The 18099-nt window shown below is 38.2% G+C and overlaps 1 protein-coding gene across 3 annotated transcripts in view; it reads right to left on the reverse strand.

The window, feature by feature from the left end:
- Positions 1 to 2563: 2563 nt before the first annotated feature.
- Positions 2564 to 18099, reverse strand: part of LOC129796551 (protein sprint) — a 64989-nt gene continuing 49453 nt past the window's right edge. For all 3 annotated transcript variants that reach the window (XM_055838611.1, XM_055838619.1, XM_055838600.1), the window contains 9 exons: positions 14042 to 15022; positions 13748 to 13972; positions 13505 to 13691; positions 12621 to 13446; positions 12041 to 12237; positions 11803 to 11958; positions 4745 to 5562; positions 4475 to 4673; positions 2564 to 4015 (listed from right to left, as the gene is read on the reverse strand). In XM_055838611.1, the coding sequence (XP_055694586.1) occupies positions 3879 to 4015; positions 4475 to 4673; positions 4745 to 5562; positions 11803 to 11958; positions 12041 to 12237; positions 12621 to 13446; positions 13505 to 13691; positions 13748 to 13972; positions 14042 to 15022 (3726 nt within the window). In that variant the 3' untranslated portion in view covers positions 2564 to 3878. The remainder of the gene's footprint in view (positions 4016 to 4474; positions 4674 to 4744; positions 5563 to 11802; positions 11959 to 12040; positions 12238 to 12620; positions 13447 to 13504; positions 13692 to 13747; positions 13973 to 14041; positions 15023 to 18099) is intronic.

Below are 18099 nucleotides of genomic sequence, written 5' to 3' on the forward strand. Positions count from 1 at the left end.
TTAATTTGATACCAAATTGAGCAAAATCGGACAAGCCGTTCAAGAGATATGGCTCTTAGAACTTTTCAAATTCAAGAATTTTTCAAATGGCCATATCTTCTAAACGGTGACATAAATTTTCTTCATTTTCGGACTGGTGAAAGATATTGAGTCAGGCTACAACATATCAAAATTTAAAAGATTTGCCTAATGGGGATTCGGAGATATTGCCCCTTAAAGTTAGGCAATTTTTGTTTTTGAATTTAGCGCCTCTTGCGGATGTTTTTGAAACTTGAAATGTTCTAGATAGTTGTAGGGCTTCGCAATACCTTTCATTTGATACCAAGATGGTCAAAATCGGTCAAGCCGTTCTCGAGTTATATCGAAAAAATACTTTTTGCTTTAGGCCGCCATATTTGCTAAACCGCTCGACCGATTTTCAAGTATGAATTGTTGATGAAAACGTCTCACTGAGCTCTACAACATACTAAAATTTCAGACCTCTAGCTATAAGGGAAGTGATCGACGGTATTTCAAAATGGCGGACGGCGGCCATCTTGGATTTTGAAAATGCGAAAAAATGAAATTTTACACCCACATTTCTATATAAAACTTCAAACCGGAAGTCTCTATCTGTTACCGTTCTCGAGTTATAAGGCAAAATGACGACCACCGGCAGGATAACCGGCAGGCCGGCCGGATCAAAAATTTTCCACCACCATTTTCGTAATGTGGGATGTCTAAAACGTGCTCATACCAAGTTTGAGCCCGATCTGAGGTGGTCGGTTTTTCCGACGATTACAATACTTGGTGTTGGCCACGAAGTGGAACACCAACTAATTTCCTTTAATACTTATCTAACGAGGAAAATATTCTTGCTCTCTGGAACTCCTGCAAATTAAGATTAATGTAAACTAACCTAATTAGCCCCACCCTCCTCTACATATTATGAATTTTCCGTGATTAATTAAATGATAAAAAATCATGTAACAAACTATTAAATATTCCATTAATTAAATGAAATGTTAAAAGAAAAATAATTTTATCAAAAATATGATTAAAATATTCGGTTCTTGTAGATACAGGTGGACAATCTCCTGGACAATTTAAACCTCTTCAAATGTCGCCAATCCAGAAATGTCCAGAAGGATATTTGCATGATGGGGATACTTGCATTAGAAAAATTCAAAAAATCCAAGCGGAAATGCCACAAAAATCACAAAAACAAGAAATCCCCGAAAAGGATGTTGAGGATAAAACCGATAAAACCCCCGTTGTATATGATTGCCCAAAAGGCTATATTTTGAATGGTAAAAGAAAATTAAAAGAATCCGTTATTGAGTTTTCTTTATTTTAACTTTACTTTTAATTTTTAGTAACAATTTGTGAGCTTAATATTCAACTTCTTGATCCTCCAAGCTCCGTTCCGAACTTTTTCCATTGTGTCGAGTCGTCCTGCTTAATTTACATATGTCCAGATGGGTATCAACTATCAACCGATGGATGGTGTTGGCCGATTTGTAGTACATGCATCAACCCATGCTGTTGAGGTCATCAAATTAAAAACGCAAGAAGCGCATCGAGTTCATACAACGTATAAGGATCATTTGAAGGATAAAAAAGAATATTAATATAAAAATATTTTTTGGTAACTTTTCCTTCATTTTTTTTCTTTTGTATTAAATTGAATAAAAATATTAACAAAATAAATTCTTTTTTTTTTAAATATTTTCATTCCAATCCTGTGCTGCTTCTCGTTAGAGAAAAAATCATTTAATAAATAATATAAGAAGTCACATTATTTTTAATCTCCAGCTGTTTTAAATTCCTCGTTCATGGTTTATTTCATAAACAATTACACAGTCTAGATGAGAAAAGGTAGCAAAAAAATATTAAATTAAAAAATAAATATAATGATAAAATCTTTTTTTTTATTAATTATATTATTTTATTAAATTTTGCTAATGATATTTTTTTTTTGATTTTTCTTATATGAAGAATAGGAAGAATAGAACTATTATCAATGTTGGAGATTCGGTCAATTTACAAATGTTGTGGGAGTCAAAACGCGCGATCTGACCTTTAGAAAATACTCTTTTATTACTTCTGCGACGTTTCGGAGCATTATTTCTCCTTCTTCAGGCCTGCAATTACATTATGGACAATTTCTTTATAATTTTCTAATTTAAACTATTTTTAAAAATTAATATTGAAAAAATTCTAATGATTTTATATAAATCTAGTCAAGGCTTTTGACTCCCACAGAACTATTATCCTCAAGATTGGAAAATATTTTATTTTCATTGATTCAATTCACCTTTCTTCGATGGAACTCTGCTATTATTCAGCACATACCTGTAGAACATAGTAAAATGCAAATTTTCCTTAATTTGCACAAATTCCACCCAAAAATCCTTCAGAGTCCTTCGTCCGTCATAGAAAATTGCTTCTGCAGAGTTATAAATCTCCTTATCTGTCTGAGGTCATTAACTTTACTGCTCACAAAGTTAATGACCAGCCCTTTTTCCACGAATTCTGTCTGACTATTTAGCTGACGAAATGAAAGTAAAAGTAAAAGACAAAATTTTACTTTTGAGACTCTTTATTAGTTTTCCTTTTTTTATTATATTATCTCAATATTTATCAAAATGATGAAATTTCTATATAAAGGTTATTCATCTTGTGTCGTGTAGTAAAATATTACGTTATATTAGATTTTTTTTCAATATATTTGATACTTTATTTTCCATCATAAATATATTTATTAGTCAAGGATGGAGCAGAAAATCCTCTTAAACATTTTACCTCCAAAGGTGATGCAATAAATAGCAATTTCTTAGGAGAATTCCTTTTTCTTTTCTTATGTAAATGATCCTCAGGATTGTTTGGAAACCTTTTTTCTTTGGGAAGGAGGGAAGAAGAGTTCACAGACAGAGAATCTTCTGGGAGTAAGAGGAAGGGAGAGGAGAGAGATCAAGCGAAGTATCTTCAGGAGAATTTTCTACTCACAAACCTCGAATCATTGCCTTTGAGGATCATTTTTAAAATGTTAATTTCTTCTAAAAAAAAGGATATTATTTTCGCAAAATAGAAGAAAGAGAAAAGTTTTACATTCACGGTATTTTCACTTTTTTTTCACCTGGAATTCCTTTCTTAAACATTAATTCGTGACACGATTAAATGTGTGCTATATATTATTATGCAAAATACAACTTTCACAAAAAAATTGGTCGCTTTTTTCTTCTATTTTTTTGCAAGAGTTTTCTGTGATGAAAATATTTTTTTCCTTTTATTTCTTTCCCAAAATATACAAATATTTCATTAAAATTCTTTTAGAATATTTTTCTCAATGTGTGGAATAATTATTCTTTCTTTTCTTTTAGTTTCATTGAAAGAGAATAAAATAAACAAAAAGATGCAGTAGAAAACTATTTAAAAAAAAAACTTGACCGAGTAACAAATCACAGCATTAATATATTTTTTCTCCATTTCATTTTGCAGCAAAAACTCTTTGCACAAAAATCCTTTCTGCATGGCAAGAAAATACGTTAAAGATTACGAAAAAAATTGCATTTTATACATATTTTTTATAGAGAATTAAAGTTTTTTTTCTCTGCTATATATAGTCCGAATGTATAAAAAGTATTTCATTTTTTTTCTCTTTACCGAAATTACAGCAAATAGTCATCGAATAAATTTCCGCGCGACTAAATATGAGATTATAATGCAAACTTTTTTTCCTTAAATATTTATCCATATACGATGAGAGACTAAAAAATTTGCGGTAAATCCAAAAGCCACGGCGAAAGCTTCAGCGTTGGAGCTTTCGGTGTGGTAAATGGGGATCCAATACTGCTTCTTTATACGCACGAAATGGGGATGGTGGTGGGTGGCCCTTTTTAGGAGGAAGATGAAGACGCTGCAGCTGTTGGCCATGCAATCTTGGCGTCGATGCGTTTGTAGGCCAACATCCAGTGCTTTCCACGTGCAGCCAGCCTAGCATCCTGAGGGCATTCTGAGTCCATCAATAGAGTTTCTACGGAAAAAAGGGAGAATAGTTTTAAAGAATCTTTCATTTTTTTTCTTATTAATTTAATTTCTTTTTAATTTTTTTAAATTATCTTTTATTGTAAAACTTTGAAGAAAAATCCGTGAAAAACCGTAAGAAAAGTCTCGATTCTTCTTTCTTTTCATTAAAACTCTCTTTTTAGATTAAGATTGAAGCGATCTCTGGCGATCTTTAGTGATTATCTAGTGATCTTTGATGATCTTTGACGACCTACTGGATAATCTATTAGCAACGATCACCTCTGATGTACATAATTTCATTTATGCTCAAGGAAAACTGGAAAAGATCGTACTAATCATCTTCCGAGAGCAGAAAAAATGATTCAACAACCTTAACCCAGAGTTATCACCGATCAACGATGATCGACAGTCACTGATCTTTAAGTTACTACTGTTGATCACTTGAAAATTGTAAAATTTTGCTCACCTTCTCCGTCGACGAGCTTAAATAACCCATAATCCTGGGGATTTGTTATCCTCGCTTTGTGAGCAATAATGCGACAAACTTCTTTGGTGGTTGTATGCGGACGCACGGGCAGTGTTCTTGTCTGCAGTGATCCATTGTACTCATCTGGGATGATGACCCTCAGTACGGATGAGCACGCGGGCATGGCAGATGATCTCCACTGTGGAAAAAAAATAAAATAAATGATCCCGCTCAAATAAAAAAAAAACTCGAAAAGAAGGGAGGACTCACATCAATCGATCCGCACATCTCGTTTTGGCTATCCTTGAAGGTTTTAAGTACATGGGCAGCACTACAGAGTGCCGTGAGGTAGTAACCCGCCTCACCGCTGAGGAGTGACGGCTGCAGGAGACCCCACATGAATTCAGCCTCAATTTCCGCTCCGATAAAACCACTTTTGGCCACAACGTACACCAGAATGGGCAAGAAGTCATCAGCACAGAGAGCATTACTCTTCGGAGAGCCCGTTGCCTCGAAGATTGCCGACACAGCAGCTAGGAGGAAGTCTAACTTCTCCAGCGGTTGCTCAGCCTCCTGTAGTCGCTGCAGGATCATGGCAATGTAGCGCAGGGATGATTCCGATGGTGGTGACACCTCCTTCCGGATTCCCATATCAACGGCACTCTTGCCACTTGCAAATCTCACATTCTCCACAAGCAGCTGAATATCCCGCGATCGTGTGTAGAATTCAACAAATAACCCATAGAGGTGCTCCCGCAGTGGCAGGACAACAAGACGCTGCATCACCCCCTCGAGAATTGTGTCCAAATTGAGGAATTCATCGGGTTTGAGGCGTGAGCACGCACGCTGCACCTCAAGATGGAAGTCCCCTTCGCCATGCTTCACCAGGTAGTTCTTCATGCCGCTCATAAATTGCCGCATATTCCGCATAACGATCTGCGGGGCAGCTTCGCGGGATTCTTTGGTGCAGCAGATGAAGTTCTCAATGTTACGGGCAAAGGTTGTGGTTGGATCATTCGCCAGGGACATGGCGTACGCTCCTACGGACTCCCCAGGGCCACCTGATGTTGTTTTATTCCGTGGATGACCTAAAAGGACAAAACAGAAAGATATTTGTTAATTCTTTTCAATTTTTTGCCGATCATTAATGATCTTTAATTAATTTATGATTTTATGTAATGAGATGCTTTACAAAAAAAAAAAAAATTTAAACGAAGATCAAGTTGAGATTTTTTAAGGATAAGAAGGAAAATCCATATGAAAGATTAAGAGTTATTTTTTTGCAGTTCTTCGGGAGCTTATTTCAATGTTTTTAAATAAATAAATAATGAGAATTAAAGGATAATAAAAAAAAATTGAAGAAAGAAATTAAAGAAATAGAAATTTAATGATCAGAAGAAAGGAATCTGTTTTGTTTTTAAAGGCACGAAAACAGGATTCTTATAATACGAAAAAGATAATTTATTTATACTTCAAAAATAGAATAAATTAGAAATTAAAAATATATTTTTTTTATAAATAATAAAATTATTTTCTTTAAAACTGAAGTCAACAAATTTAATAAAACAATTTTTAAAATGAAAAATCCTAAAGATCAGTTCAAAAATTCAACTTTAAAGATCAAGATTAAAGAAAATTTAGAATAAAATAATAATTAAAAAAATAAACAATCAGAATTTAATTATTCTTGAATATTTTTTTGATCATTCCTAGAACAAGAAATCAACGAAAGCTTTCGATCCTTTCGATCAGATAAAATGATTTTAAAAAAAAGATCACGTTTATAGATCACCTCAGAAGATCTTCAATGTTATTATCCTGATCTTTCCTTAAATTCTTAAAAGGAACATTCAAAGGAAAATGTTTTTTTTATTATTCCTTGTAAAAGTAGCTAGTTAGAACAAGTTAGAAAATAAATAAAAACAATAAACAAAAGACGTTAAAGATCAGTCTTCTTGGTATCAATCAATAAGAGATTAAAAGGGAAAATCATTACAGAGCAATATGACCAAAACAGAAGGCATTTTCTTTGTCAATAAACCCCGGAGAAGCCTTATCAGGAGGCATAATAAATTTGCAATATATAATATGCGAACTTCCGCATTAATTTTAGGATGTTTTCTCTCCCTCAAAGAAGTCATCCCCTTTTTGTTTGCTAAACAAACTCCTTATTTGTTCATTAAATTTTATTTGTGCATACAAGGCGTATACGCACAAATAAATATTTATTTTAAAGTAAAGTATTGATAAATTTAAACAAGACAGGCGCCAGGCTATCAAATAATGAACCTACATGCGTCAGATGATTGGGGATGCTGAAAGAAATGAACAATACAATAAAAATTGTACCACGGAAGAGATTTTTGATCTTCTGCAGCTTCTTGTTCAACCTTTTGCCAATTTTCTCCCTCATCCACTCCCTCACGCGTTCCATTGGGGTGACTTTGAGGGCATCCTTCCCTTTGGGGATTTTCTTGTACGTCCCACGCGCCTTGCCACGATTGAAGCCACAATGCCCCTGATGCACGACAATGTGATCAAGATTGAGAATGATGGTGCCACTGTCGCTGAGCCCAAAAGCAATTTGGATATCGCGTGATGTGAGATTTCCCTTAACGAGGAGACTACTTGAGTAGGAGGCACCTTCATGGGGATGCATGACCACTGGGACAACGAGGCGTCCCTTGCTGAAGTAATCTTTCGACTCGGAAATGCTATCTTGGATTGAGAGCAACTTTTCGACCTCATACCGCTCAATTTCTGCACTATCATCAGTCTCACCCGATTGATTGGCATCCGCAGCTACGTAGCTACAGCTGGGCAGGTGGGCGCTTTCAATCACCCCAAAGCAGTCCTCATCGAACGTACGATCGACCGGATAGCCGAGTATCCAATCATCCTCAAGGAGATCACTCAGAGAGTTGAGGCGATCTTTGACAAAGGGTAGATCACCACCTGCAAATACCCCATCCTCATCTGTTTCGGCGTCGTAGAGGGTGAGATCAACAACAGATGGGGGCAGATCGACAAAGACATAGCTGTCGAGATCAATGTCCGAACAATCATCAAGATCACTCATGAGGAGCTCCCAAATGCGCAACATGTAAACTTTCTGAGCCATTGGGATGCTGTTAATGTTCTCTGGCCACAGGTACCCCCGTGATTCCCATATTTGACGATTAATAATATTTTCCAGCCCATTGGCATCTTTGATCCTCTTCGCGCGTGCCCGACGCTCAACGTGCGGACGATCGTATTTACTTTCTTTGCGCAAGATCGACTTGAGCGGGAATGGCGATGCCTTGGCAGACTCTTTGGAGTCTTCATGTGGTGCTGACTCCAGCGGCTTACCACGTCGTGATGAGCACGGTTTGGATTTTTCTTCACAAAAACTCAAGTCAAATGTCACAGAATTGATACTACTACCGGGTTGCGCGATAGCCGTATCATTAATTGGGCTCGCGCTTTTTTTTCGGTATAATTTGGTGAACCACTTCATGATTTATCTTATAGCGATTTCGTCCACGCAGCACAAATGTACGAAAATGAAAGTTTCTCATGGACACACACACAACACTTTAAATAAGATTTTTTTCCCTAAGGCGACACTATCACCAAAAAGTACCCCAAGTTCAGCAACTTATCGTCAACCCACATTGAGTGGGGAATTTGTTTGAAATAAATTGCAAAAAGAAATTTTTAACTAAAACACAGACTTCCTTTGCAGAAGACGTTGCCACTGCAACTGACTCAGCTGGAATAAGCATTCGTCTAGCATTGTGTGGTTATTTAAAGTCTCACACAACTCCATGGGGACTCTCTCTCTACTACTGATCTTCTCCTCTGCTGTACATACAATTTTACATAACGCAGATTATGTGGAATTGTTCTTATCACAGTTGGTCATTTTCCCAGAGAGTGAGAGAGATCTTCACTCTCTCAATCCAGCCCCTCTATATACAGCAAATATTTACCTAAAGATCACATAGGAAGATCATACATGAAGCATTTCAAAATAATCCCTTTGCAGGTCATTTTTCTTTTAGCAAAAATATTTACTTGAAGCCCTAGCTTTTTCCCAAGAAAAGAAAAAGCTTCAAAAGACAACGAAGAAAGCTCAAAAGGAGGCAACAGAGGAAGAGGGAAGATCGCTGCACACAATGTTATTTGTTGTCGTATCATAAAGGTCATTATCTAACAAATTGTCATGAATTTCCCATTGGAGGAAGCTCTCTTCTTTTCCCGCGCTCCCGATAGGCACAAGAGTGTGTTATATGGTTGCGTCTGATGCCACTATCAATTTATATTACATCAGACGCACGCCGACGAGAATGTAGGATATTTTATGAGTTCTAATAACAAAACCCTCCTTGCCTGCAATTTTGACCCACTTTTGTGCATTTTGAGCGCGCAATTTGATTTTATTTTATATACTTCCTCCATGTTTGATCGATCATGGGTGCAAACGAGAGCAATGCAGCCCCTAATAGGCCCAGCGATGTGATGATTCATATTTTGGTGGGAAATTTCTTTCCCAGGCTTAATGATCAGAGAAGCTGCGAAGTGATTTCTGGAGAATGCTCGATCAATTGGAATAGGTAGTTGAGAAGTTATGGAGAAGATTTTAGGCTAATAATTCATGTTTAAATAAAATTTTAATGAATTCTGTTATAATTTTAAGGGACAATTAGTTGGTATACCACAATCGTGGCATACCAAGTATTGTAATCATCGGAAAAACCGCCCACCTCAGATCGGGCTCAAACTTAGTATAAGCACGTTTTAGATATCCCACATTACGAAAATGGTGGTGGAAAATTTTTGATCCGGCCGGCCTGCCGGCCGGCCTTCCGTTGGTCCAAACTTTGCCTTATAATTCGAGAACGGTAACAGATAGAGACTTCGGATTTGAAGTTTTCTATAGAAATGTGGGTGTAAAATTTCATTTTTTCGCATTTTCAAAATCCAAGATGGCCGCCGTCCGCCATTTTGAAATACCGTCAACCACTTCCCTTATAGCTAGAAGTCTGAAATTTTAGTATGATGTAGAGCTCAGTAAGACATTTTCATCAACAAATCATACTTGAAAATCGGTCAAGCGGTTTAGCAAATATGGCGGCCTAAAGCAAAAAGTGTTTTTTCGATATAACTCAAGAACGGCTTGACCGATTTTGACCATCTTGGTATCAAATGAAAGGTATTGAGTAGCCCTACAACTGTTTAGAACATTTTAAGTTTCAAAAACATCCGCAAGAGGCGCTAAAATCAAAAACAAAAATTGCCTAACTTTAAGGGGCAATATCTTCGAATCCCCATTAGGCAAATCTTTTAAATTTTGATATGTTGTAGCAGGACTAATAATCTTGCACCAGTCCGAAAATGAAGAAAATCTATGTCGCCGTTTAGAAGATATGGCCATTTGAAAAATTCTTGAATTTGAAAAGTTCTAATAGCCATATCTCTTAAACGGCTTGTCCTATTTGGCTCAACTTGGTATCAAATTAAAGGTTTTGCAAATCTCTACAACTTTCTAGAACATCAGAAACCTGTAGAACCATTCCATGAGGACATAAAGTGCAAAAAAATGTTTTGGTCAAACAAATATCCGCCATTTTTGTTCTAGATGTGACCTTGAAAATTACTGATATATATGTCAACTTATAGCTTGTTTCAAGACCTTTCCAAAACTAGTCAAGAAATTTCTGTAAGTCTTATAGAACTTCAGATATGAGCATTTTTATCTTTCATATTGATGAATATCATAAAAAAATCAACTTTGCTTACTAATTCTGCTCACAAATTAAATTACAACGCATAAACTGACCCATCCGCGTTGTGGTATACCAACTCTAATAACTGGACGCGTTATGATTGACTTTGACTCATTTGACTCCTATTCTTCCTGCGGCTACATCTTTATAGCTGCTAATCTTCAGAACAAAATGGTAGAAATATTAAAAACTCTTTTCATTGGTTTTTCTGCAATTTTTTAATTAAATTTTGAGGTGATAATTTTGCTTTGGATTTAATATTAAATAAAAGGAGTTTATTCATCGATATATGAGTCATAATTGCATTCGATAAAATAACCGGGATACACGTAATCTCGTAAAAATATTAATCTAAAAAAGAATGCAGAAATCAAATAAACTTTCCATTTTTCTCTGTGAACAGCTGGGTGAATTCGATAATGATTAGATTAAAAATATAAAGAATGACGTCATTTTCATCTCACCTTTTTTTAAGAAAATCTTCGTCGACGTTTCTTATTTAATTTTAAAAGTGAAAAAGTAAAATATCTTTGGTAATTTTTGAATTCTTTTTGATTCTTTACAATAATACGTATGTCCTGATTATTTCCTTGGAGGAAACTATATCCGTATATCGATGAATAAACTCCTTTGAAATTTCTTCATTTTAACTCAATACCTCGACTTAAATAAGACATAAAGGCAATACACACACAGTTTTTAGCAAAATATTTATCTTTTCAATTATCTTTGGCATGTACTTGATTTCAAATCAACCTGTCAATTTATTGATCAATCATTGATCAATAATCTGATTCACTCAATCATAATTGAGTATTTGTTGCTTCAATCTACATACTTTTTTGTTGAAAATTTTAGAAAGTAAGCTCAATAAATTTTAAATAAATTTTGTCAATACTTTAATTTTTCCATTTCAAATATTTAGCCATCAATCATGGCTCAATATTTGCTCAATTTTCACTCAATATTCACTCAATCTTCTCCTGTTAATCAGAATATTATACATAATTATAAATTATTAATCAAACAATTACTTTTTTTCAAACATACTAATCAAAAATTGACCTTCAATTCAAATTTATATTGACTGTAAATTGACTCAATATTGAGCTCAACTATTGATCAAATTTTGACAAATCTTAAAGGATAAGGCAAAAAAAGAACCCCCAAAGCTCATGAAAAAAACATAGCTGTGTGGGAAAAAGCTCCCCCGTGCTGAATAATTTAGTAAACACGATGCAATGGGGAGACAATTCAATGCAGACACGAAAGATCGGGAAGAGAGGGGCACATCAATACAAGTTCCCCGTACCGATAAATCCTTATCAGCAAGTGGCGAGGAATGTGTTTAGTGGAGTAATGAATGGGAGTGAGGTTTTCTCCTCTTTCCCGCGACGCATATTCAAAGTTCATCCCAAAAGAAGCGCGCAATTCAATGGACAGAAATAGGATCGTTCGCCGTGTTTGCGGATGATGCATCCGTGTGGCACCATTGTGCGGGAGTGTGCGGGGAGATGTATCATGATGGGGACAAAGGCACAAAATGTTAATACTCACAGAGAATCTCCCGATCGCGACAGCTTCGGCTGCGGAATATTGTGGCCACTTTGGCGGGTTGTTTCTCTCTTTGTGACGCATCTTCCACGAGGGTGTCGTCCTCCTCATGACCCAAAAGTGCCCGACACTTTGAGAGGTGGATTGAATCGGATGCATCTGGTGGTGGACAATTCCCACGAGCCACATTTAGAGTTAAATCAAATAAAATTTAAAAAAAATAAATAAATAAATTACTAACCGTCGTGTGGTAGGAAGGAATCCCATTGGGAGCTATCCCAGGGCTCCGAAAAGACCGTTCCATCATCTGATTGGGCGCTATCTGGGCACAAAAGGGACGACGTGGGGCCCCGTTCTACGTTATCATAGGCCGAGATTCGTTGTCGCCGCGTAATGGTGCCATTCGTTATGCTGGACTCCGGTGTTGGTGTTGAACATCTGCAAAAAGGAATCATTTTATGAATGAAATTTGCTTTCAAAAAATTTCCCAAATTTTATTTGAAAAAAAAAGCTTTTCTTTGTAAATAAATCCTACAAAAATTTTTTGATGTAAAGAGAGTTTAATTTGGCGATAATTTGCCATCATTTGAGACATTCCCAAACATCATGTGGCTCGAGATAAGATTTATTTTTTTCTCCAGAAATTTCGTAAGCATGAGCAAATAATAAAATGGTTCAGTAGCTTCCTTGCGTGAATGTTGATTGAGTCTTGTCAATATTTTTCTTTTTAACATTGAAAGATAGCCAAAATATCAACAATTAAATTTAAATTCTTTAAAAATCAAATATTTAGTCGAAATACGAATTGAAAGAAACCTCACCTAATTTGTTCCGGAAGATTCAATTCAGGCATTCTCGTTGCAATGATCTGGTGAATGGTCAGGGGTCTCTGTTTCACCTCCTTCGTTGGTTCTGGTTGGGGTTTCGGTGGTGGAACCTGCGGTGGAGATTGCACGGCACTCTCACGCCTGTAGCTTGTCCTCCAATTGAGGTCTGAGTCGTAGTCGTTGTCGTCATTTGCATCATTCCCAACGAATTCCCAACTGCTGTCCAGTGGCCACGGATCCAATCGACCACGAGCCTTCCTGTTGCGCTTCTTCAGCTCATCCAGTGATCCTGCGAGTGGGTTTCGCTGCATTGCATCACCAGGTGGGATAATTGAAGCCAGAGCACTACGGAAGGGTCCCTTGGGGGGCTCTGAGAAACGCTGACTGCTGGGGATGTGGGAATTCCTATTGCTGCGTCGTGTGATGTTCTGCACGGAATCAACGGGTTCGGAGTAGAAGGGGCTACCCTGTTTACTCCTCCCTGATGCCCCGAGGGGTGTTGTGGGATCATCCAATTTTGGAGGTGTACTCGTGAGGACAAGACCCAAACGATTGCGTGGCTGCAGCATTGGATCCACATCGGGATTCATTGGTTGAGTTTTGTGATAAATCCCAAAGCGTTGGGTGCCCTCTTTGGGATTTGAAAGGTGCGCCACGAGGGATTCATTGTCCAGGAAGCTTGTCCTCTCTGTTGCGTCCTGCTGCGGGCACAGTGGTGCCACGGAATCAGTCTCTGACGGTGGTTTCGGCGGGGTATTATTTGACGATGCTATAGAGCCCGTTGGGGACAGGAGGTTGCCATTCAGGGAAGTCACCGTGGCTGTAAAAAAAATCTTTTTAACAATTGATAAAGATTTAGACGAATTGAGTTGTCTTACGTGTCTCTGCTAGGAGATCTGGTCGTTTTCCGTGAACTTCAGGCCTGAAGCTAGACATTTGAGATCCTCTGTGGAAGTTTGGATGCCCATTATTATTCTCCTGTGTCCAAATATCCTCATAGTCACTTATCTTGTCCCCCAGAGCACTTCTACAGTACACCGATGGGGATTCCAGGATGTCAGATTCCTGCAAAGGAGTCAGTCAGAATCCAATCTTTTCATTTATTTGACAAAATAACTAACCTGGTAGTGCTTGGATTCCTTCTTGGCCTTACTTCGACGTACACGCTGCCCATTGGGGGTCTCCGCTTGATTTGGAGACGTTAACTTCCGATTCCCGCGGGACGAGTCTCTACTGTGATTAGAGATCCACCTCTTGGAGTCAAGTGTGGACATGGCATCCCCGTTCTTGTGGCATTCTCCCTCAGGTGACAGTCTCTTGGAGATTGTCTGGAACTGGAGAACATCCTACAAGCAAAGAAAAATAATTTTCTAAAATCTCAAACACGAGAGGAGAGAATTTTGGGCAAAACTTACACTTGCCGTTGGGGAAGAGATCTCCACAATCTGGGGACTCTGTACTTTGGGACCACTTTCCATGCTGAATGTAACTGTCGTGGTTACAGTGAAGTTGTTCGCCTGAGTTTCCACAGTTGCCTGATCTGGGCTCATATTGGCAACGGGTTTAGACCAGCGTGGCGGTGGAGCTGGTGGTGTGCGGAGAGGTCCCAAATTGAGGGTATTTGGTGGTGTAGGTCGTGGTGCACGGATTTGACCAGCAGCAAAGGAATCTCCCGCAAAGGCGCTGGTCTTCTCACCCTGATCAATGAGTTCGGGTGTCCTGGCCAGTGGAACGGGTGCTTGTCGCTTAAGCTGTGTCTTGAACGTACTCGTCTTGCCCACAATGCCCGATCGGCATGATTCCACGGGAGACATGGTGAGAACAACACTATCCACGGATTCCGGGCTAAGGAGTTGATTTCCATTGCTCGGTGTAAAGCTGCTGAGACTAGATGATGTGTCGGAGGGTGTCTCCACTTGGCAGAGGGGCGATGTGCTCGTTTGCCCAGGACTAAGAATAGCTGGGGGTTTAAGTGCTTTATGCTGGTACTTCTGACTCACGGATGAACTGAATACCGTCACCCCAACACCCGATGAGTCCGTTGCTCCTGACTTCGGGTCAACGGGCGTGGAAGCCTGGCTTCCGGGTTTTGGGCTTGCCATTGGGTATCGCCAGAACTCCTGCCCAAGCAGTGCCAGGGAGGAGAGTTGCTGACGATTCTTGGCTTCTCGAAGTGCTCGTGGGAGCATCAGCTGAACAGGGAGTTCGTCACAGCACTGTGCATAGTGAGCTATCAGGGCGGGAATGGAGTCAAACTTGAAGCGAGAACTCTCCAGCGATAGGATACCACTATCCGACTGGATAAGGTAGTGCTCAATGTAGGGTCCTGTGTCCGGAGGAAGTCTCACTGAGACAGCCATTGTGTTGGCCTGGCTACTTCCTCTGACGACAAAGTTCTGCAAAAATATAAAAATAAAATTAATTAATTAAATTGGCCAAAGAAAGGTTTTCTAGAGAAAATAATAAATTATTTTATTTTAATTAAATTCATTATCCTTCCCCAGAAAGAGCTTTTTAGGGAGCTTTTTGGAGGGAAGAAAAATACATTTTGAAATGAATTTTCACAGTGAAAAGGGAAAGGTTTTTCAAACAATTGCCTTTATGGATGAAAAATTGAAAAGGGTTGTACGTAGATTGGACTTCTTGTACACACAACCACGCGTCACCTGCTTGTTTCGAGGGGCGGCCTCCTGACCATTTATCTTGTGCACAAGTCAGTCCGAAAAGGAAATAAATGGTGCGTGAATTTTTGTCATTAAAACTGAATTCCTCGACACTTTCGATGCTCCCATTCTCTCTCCGTTGTGCGGCTTCTGGGCCAGACACAGAAAAAAGGGGAAAAGACGAAAAATTCCTGTGCAATGTCGCAATTTGTGGTGGGGTCAGAGATGGGGCTTTCTCTCTTTTTTTCTGCAGATGAAGTGAAAATTGCTAAAAGGGGAGAAAATGCGCTGGGATGGGAAAGTTGTAGCAGCATTTCCCACGCAGACAAACCACCCTCACGAATTGCGGAGGGGTGGATAACTAATGTAATTCTTAAATATTTTAAATAAAATATTTTAATGCGCGATTTTTCCTTTCAAGATCGTTAAATTGCCCAAGGAAAAACAACCCCGAGATCATCGCAGTTATTCACCTCCTACTCATGCGAGAAAATTCCTTGAGATACTTATGCAACAATCCCAATCAGAGTTAAAGTTTATATGTATTTAATACCCGAGCGGAAGCTTCGATGGCCGTTAGAGAGCTCAAATGACTTTTTATGGAGTTTGATATCCGGAATGGCCACAACATAATCGGTCTGTATATAATAAAAATCCGCAACCAAATGAGCATATTGGGTGGGGTTGGAGAAACCTGATGCTTGTCGCCTGGAAGCGCATCATAAATGAAATGGAGCAAATGAAATGTGACCAGATGGCAATAAACATAAAATTTTACTGGATCCACGCAATTTCTCCGCCATTCCGCTTCCTCTTTCGCGTGGAAATCAAATGCTCGAGTCACGTAAAATGGTCTTCATGTCTTTCTACTAAATGTAGTATGTGGGAAGAAGGCCCCTTTAGCGCCAAAAAAAGAATCTCATTGCTGTCGCATTGGATAATGTCGCGCATACTTGCGTTGTGCTCGTCGTATTGTTGGCCAAAATGCCCTCCGGAGTAGACGACGATGAAAATTGCTGCTCATTCACGTGGAACTGAACAAAACGAGCTGGGCGAGACTGTGGGTGGACGCATGAGCCCCCCCCCCCACGGACCAATCCTCCCTCCCAACCGCCTCCCATCCCCAAAAAAAGGCCCAACATGATGTTTCATTTTCCATCATGCTGTAAAGCAAGTTTAAAATTTACAATTCCGATCACACCTCGTCATGCCACGGGGAGAGAATTGGATTATCGCTCTGGAAACAGAGAGCTCTGATTACATCGGTTTACCAATCTGCATACATTTTACCATCGTTGTCTCTTCCACAAACATATTGTCAAATGCCTCCATTAAGTGATCACATCCCCCCATCCACACACACACACCAGCCACGATAATCCCCATTAAATATTCTGCCTTTCTCTGTGAGCCTCCCCCCCGTAAATCCACAAACGCTAACGAAAAAAAATTATATATGCGGGCAGGAAAATTAGCCAGAGATGCGAGCTTTTCACCCAATACCGCGTGCAATCATGATAGTTGTGGGGGGCTTTCAACACACGGTGAAAACTTTTGAATAACGTGACTCCTGATTAAAAATTCTTTTGCAAGTGAAGTTCTGAAAGTTGGTGGAGCACTTTGCAAAGTTTTGAATTCTCATTATAGGATCCCATTATAGTGGCTCTATCAATTTTCTTTGCGCCTTTTTTTTGCACAAGAGAAAATTGCAAATTTAAATATAGAGTGTGCTGCATATGCTCTCTGTTTACAGTCAAGGGGTGGAAAAATGCAGGAAATCATGTACAGAAAAGTCGATTTTTTATTAAATTTTATTAAAATAAAATAAATTTAAATTATTATTTATTTTTTTAGTTATTATTTTAAACTTTGTGTTAAACCTGGCGTGAGACAATTTTCTTTGCTTTTCCGGTCGTCACCAGGGGTAGAAAATTTCGTCCTAAAAGAAACTTACCAAAGCTTTCAACCCTTATTCGGGCCTTCTTCAGTGATTGGAAGTGGGTGGTTATTTTAATTTTTCTTTGAATGGAAAAAGGGAAATTAAGTCAGAGATACCTTATTTCATTTTTTAAATTTTAAATTTTATTTATTATTTTTCTTTATTTTAAACATCTTTTAAATTGAAGAAAAAATATTTTATAAATTCTATACATCCTTAAGAATGTAAGAATATTTTTATTCTTTAACTTTAATTTTTTTTTTCCTAAACTTTACATCAAAATTCTCAATAAAAGAATATTTTAAAAATTTTCCTCCATCTTTTGTTAATTTTAAATATATCCGTTAGGAGGATTAATGCAACTAATTTTATATGCATAGAAATTTCACGAGGGAAGCATGAAAAATCGACATAATCCCTCTCCCCGTGGAAACTGATCTCATAATCTTTAAGGATTTCCCGGAGATTTTCCAAAATGACGAAAGCTTTCGCCGTGAAGAAGAGTTGAGCAATTTATTTGCAATAATTCTCCCCATCAAATTCTCCGTGGGTTCCCTTTTATACAAATTTTGGGTTGGCGATGAGCTTAACTTACGCCCGAGATTTATAGCAAGAGGATGGGGATTGCAGAGCGCAAGAGAAAGAGAGAATTTCCGAAGAAATGTTGGTTTTGTTTAACAAGAAGTTCCATCCTCTGACCACAAAGTTTCTCACAGAATGCCTGCGAATGGGAATGCGAGACGCAGAAAATGTAGTTTTGTGGGGATATAAGAAAGGCGCATTAGTGGCTAAAGGCGGGTTGGTGAAATGTGAGTGGATTTAACGGCCTGTAGTTGTGATAATGAGAAGAAAACACATTAAGGAATGGACC

The sequence above is a fragment of the Lutzomyia longipalpis genome, chromosome 1, assembly GCF_024334085.1.
Source record: "Lutzomyia longipalpis isolate SR_M1_2022 chromosome 1, ASM2433408v1".
Taxonomy (NCBI): domain Eukaryota; kingdom Metazoa; phylum Arthropoda; class Insecta; order Diptera; family Psychodidae; genus Lutzomyia; species Lutzomyia longipalpis.